This window comes from Physeter macrocephalus, chromosome 3 (genome assembly GCF_002837175.3).
Source record: "Physeter macrocephalus isolate SW-GA chromosome 3, ASM283717v5, whole genome shotgun sequence".
NCBI classification, from domain to species: domain Eukaryota; kingdom Metazoa; phylum Chordata; class Mammalia; order Artiodactyla; family Physeteridae; genus Physeter; species Physeter macrocephalus.
This window is the reverse complement of record NC_041216.1, coordinates 21,008,018-21,015,332: the sequence shown is the minus strand read 5'-3', so window position 1 is coordinate 21,015,332 and position 7,315 is coordinate 21,008,018. Positions and strand designations below refer to the sequence as shown.

Here is a 7,315-nt window from a genome sequence, read left to right as displayed (position 1 = left end):
CAGCCTTGTCACTGTTGACATTTGGGGCTAGATAATTCTTTGCTGTGGGGCTGTTCTGTGCATTGTAGGATTTTAGTGGCATCCATGGACTCAACCCACTAGATGCCAGTAGCAGCTCCCTTCCAGTAATGACAACTAAAAATGTCTCCAGACGTTGCCACACGTACTGGTGGGCAAAGTCACCCCTGGCGCTCTTATAGATCTACTCTCCAGAGAAATACATAATTTTGCATAATCCAGTAGCTGGATGGTCTTGCCCTCGCTGGTTGGTGGAACGTTTTTTAAGAAAAAGCAGAGGGACAGCCAAGGAGCCTGGAGGTTTGGGCTGTACTCTGTGCACAGCTTCCCTGTCCCGTGCACGGAGGCTCGTACACGAGGCTGTGGAGGAGTTCCTGGTGCTGGGTGCCTGAGGACTCTGACTTCCATCCAGTTCCACAGACGTTAGGCTTCTCTTTTGTTCTAGGCCTTTTGCTAGGTGCTACTCACAGAGTTCAAGTCCATACGAGTAGGAAAAATAGATCATATAAAATATGTGACACATATGATCATGAAGGAATGTAAAAGGGAGAGCTTATGTCTGAGGAGCAGGTGATTAACTGTATGGAATCAAAGAAGACTTCAGAAAGAAGAGGTGACATTCAGGCTGGGTTTTGCAGGATAAATGGGAGTTTGCAAGGGGGCGGAGATTGCAGGCAGGCGGATCAGCACGCTGGGTGCTGGGGGTTCCCACAGTTCGGTTTTGCTGTGGTGTAGCACAGGAACAGAAGCTAAGGGAATGTGTGGGCAACGTATGCTTAGGAGCTTGGACTGGATCCAGCAAGCAGTTGACGTGTTTTAAGTGGGGAAGTGACACATTCGGACTTACGTTTGGAAAGTTGATACGAGTGGCTCTGTGAAGGACTGGTGACCAGGAGACTAGTTGGAGGCCATGCAAAGAACCCAGCTGAATGATGAGGTCTAGAACTCTCACCGCAGCCACGGGGATGGAGGGAGATGAACCTGCAGGGAGTCAGGGCCCCAAATCCCGGAGTCTCATAAAGGGAGGGCTGCATCCGTTACTTCAAAGGACACAGTAATGTCCCTGGTCAGAAAGGACACTGCCCTTAGCTTTGAAAATAAAGGCTAAGTTTTTATTTGAGAGAGATTTTTTTTCCACTTTTTATATACATTTTTTTCCTCTAGGAAATAGACAGACGGTTGGAAAAAAAACTGAAGATCACACAAAAGGAGAGGTAAGGCTGCTGTCTGGTCTGAGGGCTCATGCTCTCTGCCGTGAGAGCTGGGCAGTCAGTGGTGTTCTCCAGCTGGCCATTAGATACCGGCAGGTCAGGCTCCTGGGCAGCGAACCCTTCCCTTAGGGACACGGCGGCTTGCAGCTTTGGCAGTGAGGCTGGAGTGTTGCACCTGCCTCCTGCCTTAGTGGGCACCCTGTGTGAGGTGGGGGGGGTGACAAGTCAGAAGGCTTGGGCTTGAGGCCTGACTGAGGTTTGGAGCAAGTTGTTTCCCTTTCTAGACATCACTTTCTCTCTCTGTGACACGAGGAGGTTGGACAGATGATTTCCCTGGGCCCTCCGTGACTTGGTGGCTTGGGGCATTACGAGGGTATCCTGGAAGAAAAGATTCTTGGGAATTCTTCAAGACCTTTAAGGATAGCTTTTTTCCCCCACCCAGGCAGCAGAGGAAATGGGTTTCCGAAGCAGGTGAAAGTTGACTTCAGCAGTCTGTCTTTGCCCTGGTAACCTGTCAGCTTCCGGCAGGGACAGGCGGCAGGGAGGAGGAGGAGGGGAGGACCTCTCTGGACTTGCCTGATGGGCTGCACAGTCATCCCCAGGGAACTGGGGGTGCCCTGCCCGTCCTCTGACTTTCCTGGCTCCCTGCCTCTCTGATCCGAGTGCTGGCTCCTTGTCTGTCTGCTCATCTCGGCAACCACACTAGCACCTGGTTACAGTCCCCTGGCCATGCTGTCCTGTCCCACCCAAGACTTGTTCCAGCTCCCCTGGCAGCAGCCCTCCAGTACCTACTCCTCCTGACAACCAAGGCTCTGAAAACAGGCCCCTGAGCGCTGTTTGGTTCTGAAGAGAAGCTATTTGACTGCTCTGGGGAGGGTCTCTGTGGCTGTTGAGGGGTGGCCGTTCCTGCCTGGATCCCTTTTTCTCTTGTGGCTTTTGTTTCTTTCCCTTCCTGTGTCGTTTTCCTCCTCCCCTTGTGGACACATTGCCCGATGTGCACATCTACCAGCCTTGGACAGTGCTTTTCCTTTGAGCACTGCCAAGCACTGTTTCCAGGGTCGTCCTTGACCCCAGCCCCGCCGTGTCCAGCAAACCGGAGAGCCCTGGTGAGGGAGGGGTCTCTGCTCAGAAGCTCTTCTGAAGAGGCCATCCAGTGTCTGGAGTAGCTCGTCTCTGGGAGGCACAGGACACTCACCAGAGGCTGAGGCAGTTTGGTAAATCCTGTCTTGATGCCAGGCAGGGACGGCGGAGCTGGAGTGTTTGGTCTGAGCGCATGTTGTGGGACCTTGACTGGGAGTGAACACTGCTGATCCCCAAGCTAAGGGGCTCCCACCGCACCGGCCTGTTACACACTGGTCTGTGTAAGGAAGCTGGGGTTTTAACTGAGGCCATTGGATTCTGGATAAGAGGTGTTTTGCAGCAGGGGCCCGACAGTGGTTGATGCGACTTGACGAACACGGGGATAGAAGTCCCAGAATGAGCTGGTGTTCCTGCCCCCCTTGCCTAGGGTTCGGTCTGAGGAGCAGACCTGTGGGCTGCGTGAGCTTAATAGGCAAGGTTGCTCTTGTGAGAAACCCTTCTTGAAGAGTGAGAATTTTGATGTCTGGTCAGAGGCCAGAGAATAACGAATAGAATTAGGAGGGGGAGGGAGAGAAAAGTGGTGAGGGGTGGGTGTGGGACATGGATGGGGCCTGTGTAGTCAAGGGTAGGACTTGTGAAGCTGTGTTTGCTCTTTGTCAGCAGGAAATCCAAATCTCCTCCCAAAGTGCCCATTGTGATTCAGGACGATAGCCTTCCCACGGGGCCCCCTCCACAGATTCGCATCCTCAAGAGGCCCACCAGCAACGGTGTGGTCAGCAGCCCCAACTCCACCAGCAGGCCAGCCCTTCCCGTCAAGTCCCTAGCGCAGCGGGAGGCAGAGTACGCGGAGGCCCGGAAGCGGATCCTGGGCAGCGCCAGCCCTGAGGAGGAGCAAGAGAAACCTATCCTCGACCGGTGAGTGTAGCTGGCAGGGGTGACCTGCCAGCCAGACCTGACCACTCCACCAGGCCACCTTGAGGAGGAGGAGGAGAGTGGCCTGGCTGCCTGCAGAGTAGTGAAAAGCAGGCAGAATCAGGGCTGGAACCATCGTGGCTGCAGCTGCCCACCCCTGCTGCTAGGGCTGGTTTGTTGTCTGCACTGGCTCCAGGACTGCTCTGAAAGCTTTGCTGGCATGCTGCCTCTGCAGGCGCCAGGGGGCAGTGTGGCATACAGGGTAAAGGCATGGACTTTGAGTCAAAATCAGCCAGTTTGAGCCCATCTCTGCCACTTCTTTTTTTTTTAATATAAATTTATTTATTTATTCATTTATTGGCTGCGTTGGGTCTTCATTGCCGCGCGCGGGCTTTCTCTAGTTGTGGTGAGTGGGAGCCACTCTTAATTGCGGTGCGCGGGCTTCTCATTGCAGCGGCTTCTCTTTGTTGCGAAGCACCGACTCTAGGCATGTGGGCTTCAGTAGTTGTGGCACGCGGGCTCAGTAGTTGTGGCTCGAGGGCTCTAGAGTGCAGGCTCAGTAGTTGTGGTGCACAGGCTTAGTTGCTCCGCGGCATGTGGAATCTTCCCGGACCAGGGCTCGAACCTGTGTCCCCTGCATTGACAGGTGGATTCTTAACCACTGTGCCACAGAGGGAAAGTCCCCCTCTGCCACTTAACTTCTGCTTAGCTTAGACCTACTTAACCCCTCTGTGCCCTCGTAGCCTAGTCTGAAAAATGGGATAATGATCGTACCTGCCTCGTCCATTTGTTGTGCAATTAAATAAGTGGGTTCTGGGTATTATCTTTTGGGTCTTATAATGGCCCACTATGATGTTTCTGTGAATTTTCTCAATTCTTTTTTATTCCTGGCATTTTTTTTCTTTGCATTCCTAGAGGTTGTACTGTGTAAGTTTGTCACCTCCTGGTAAAGCAGTATTTGTTAAAACAGCCTCTTTCTAACGTTGAGACTCCTCCTTGGATGGTATATTCTGGGACTTGAAGTGCTAATCTGTACCTTATTTCTACGCCTTCATTATTTTGATGGACTTCTGTTATCTCTCCTGTAAGCCTACATTTGGCAAAGTAGAAAAAGTCCATTTTCTTTTAGTTTTCCATAATAATATGAGTCAACCATTAATCCCATGATTTGGAGAGAAGCAGGAGAGCCGCAGTGGCGGGTGCCAGGTCACTCTGATGAGCTCTTGGTTAGAGGTCTTTACCCTTGGCCCGACCTCTGGGGAGTCTGTGCCATGAAGTTCTGTGGAAGATATGCTATCCATGGTCACTGCCTCTGTACAGGATGGGCCCTTGAGCACTTCCTCTGCCTCCGGGTGAATGATAGCGAACCAGCCTGTGGGGAAGAGTGCTGCAGGCGCTAGAGGTGAACATGGACCATCCACCCCACCTGCTCTCAGGGGCTTCCCAGCTTGGAGCTGCACTGCGTCTGCTTGCCAAAGAAGCAGGCTCAGAGAGCCAGAGTTGGCTAATAGCCACTGTGACTTCTGCCCGAGGTGCAGAACTGGTTGATTTTAAGATTTGGGGGCCTCTTTTATACCCTTTTTCAGGCCTCACTCTGATCTTCTTCCCTTCAGGCCAACCAGGATCTCCCAACCCGAAGACAGCAGGCAGCCTAACAATGTGATCAGACAGCCTTTGGGTCCTGATGGGTCACAAGGCTTCAAACAGCGCAGATAAACGCGGGCAGGGAAGGATGCCGCCGCCACCGCCGTCACCACCTCCTGGGTCGTCCGCTGCGGGTCGCACTGCCGTGGCAGACAGCTGGACTTGAGCAGAGGGAACGACCTGACTTACTTGCACTGTGATCCCCTTTGCTCCGCCCACTGTGACCTTGAACCCCATGCACTGTGACCTCCCCTCCCCCCCCTTCCCACTGTGATTGGCACTTCTACAAGGGCTGTCCCAAGTCAATGGAAAGGGAAAGGGTGGGGGTTAGAGGAGGGTTGGGGGGACCCACCAAGGACTCAGAGTAGAGTCAGACAGTGCCACTTGGCCGCTTGGGGTGAAGCCAGTGCCAGCAATAACAGTTTATCATGCTCATTAATTTGGGATTTCAAAACACAAATGAGAACTCCCGTCCACCCACCCTCAAGTGCATGTCTTCATCACTTAAAAGCAAGTTCCATTTGAAAATATCCTTTCTTTTTTTTTTCTTTCCTTCCTATTTTTGTTTGTTTATACAAATATTTGATTTGCAAAAAAAAGTACATGGGAGGGGTTTTAGCAGTTTAATGAATTTTTAATTGAGAAAGGGTAGTTTGGTAGTCTACTTAAAAATGTTTCTGGGCAATCCACTAGAAACATTAACCAATAGGATTTTGGTGAGCTTAGCTTCTGTATTCCCACTGCCGCCGAGCAAAGGGGCAGGGCTCTGCAGCCCAGGACAGATGAGCACCCCATGCCTATACCTCCCTCCCCCCAGCTAAGTCCCAGAGCATCTGGGCCCTACCTGGAGACTGGGCTAGCTCTATAGGCTCAGGGAGCCTGGGGAGGGTGCCAGCCCCTCACCTTTAGTATTTTGGGAGATAGGGAAAGTGAACAGACTTTCCCTTCCAAAACCCCTCAGGGTGGTTCCCTACCAGCTGGGCTTACTACTTCTAGAAGAGGGCAGGGAGTGAGGCTGCACTCCCGGGCTTTAGGAGTGAGGCTGCGAGCCTTGCTCAGTATTTTGCTGTCAGCACAAGGAAAGCCAGGAGAGAGTCTGACTCCAGGACTCTGAGCCTCCTGCTGAGTGTGGTCAGAAGGTAGGTGGGTCTTCCCACTCCAGCAAGGCTTAGAACTTTTCAAGGGTCTGTGGAACGCCATCTCTGTTGATGGCATCAGCTCGGTAACTCTACCCGGTACATTTCCCTTGTGAAATCACTACCTTGGGAGCAGACCATTCTGAATAACATTTGGGGAAAGACAAGCTGTGCATTGCAAAGATTGGTAATGACAGACTGGTTCCCCATAGTCCTAGGTTACCCTCGACCCCTTTTTCCAGAGCAAGGGCCTGGAATGAAGGCAGTTTCCCCTCTGTGTTTGGAGCCTGGAGATGTGCTTTGGCTCTTTGAGGTGGAAGAGGCTTAGGGGGCCCAGCCCAGAGCAGCTGTGTGTGTACAATCTGGCCCCTCTCCGGCTGTCCGATCTCTTCCGTTGCACTTCGCCTTATGTCCCTCAGCCAGCCAGATGGCTTCCTTGCTCAGCAGATGAGTTTTGGAGTGGTTGGTGTGACATTTGTGATTAGGGCAGCTCACGGTGGCCAAGGTGGCAACCTAGGTCTTGCAGGCTCGCTCCACCTTTGGTTTGCTGGCTCTCAGCCTTGCCCTGTAGGGATGTCAGCCGGGCCCAGCAAGCCTTGGCCCACTACATCTTCCCATTAGGAGGAAAGGTCAGCTGTCGGTTAAGTCAGTAACTAGTCCATAGCACAGGCTTATAACTGTGGGAAGCCAGGATATTGTCCGTGAGCAGAGCTGGAACAAAGCTTCAGGCAGTGAGAACCCACAGAACGTTGAATGGTGCCCACATACTGTTCTGAAGGGAAATGACCTCCAGGAGTGGGCAAGGGAGAAGGTTGCTGCTGTCTTTACAGTTCCACTGCCCTGACCAAGTATCCGCATTCTAAACAGATAGTGTCCATCCCTCATGTAATAGTGGTTTCTGGCCCAAGATGAGACTGTCCTTTTCAGTTGGAGAAGGTACAGAGGTAGGCCAGGTGGGAAGGCCAGAAGTGCTGATTGCTCAGCCGTTGGGACCACCTGTTCTTGCTCCCCTCCTCTAGTGGGAGCCAAGGGAAGGCTGGCTGATGGGTGTCTGTGGATCGAGGATGTGGTAGGGACTGATGCTCCCACCTCCCTCCGGCCAAAGATGGGGCTCTGCCCGCTGTGTGCCTGCCACCACCCACCAGCGGTCATGTCCTGGCTTCCCAGATGGAGAGGTGACAGGCAAAATTTTAAAGAGAAAGAAATGAAAACAGGAAACTTTTGTGTTGGGGGGAGGTGGGAGGGGAGATGAGAACGGTTTGGATTTTGTGTGTGTGTTTGTGGGTGTTTTGGGTTTTTTTGGGGGGAGGAAAA

General features: G+C 52.5%; 1 protein-coding gene across 1 annotated transcript; it reads left to right on the top strand.

The window, feature by feature from the left end:
- Window positions 1-573: 573 nt before the first annotated feature.
- On the top strand, window positions 574-7,304 carry SZRD1 (SUZ RNA binding domain containing 1). Its single transcript, XM_028488056.2, has 4 exons — window positions 574-588; window positions 1,183-1,232; window positions 2,973-3,224; window positions 4,835-7,304. Exons 1-4 carry the CDS (start codon window positions 574-576, stop codon window positions 4,935-4,937), a joined length of 420 nt encoding a protein of 139 aa, XP_028343857.1. The 3' UTR covers window positions 4,938-7,304.
- The last annotated feature ends 11 nt before the right edge of the window (window positions 7,305-7,315 follow it).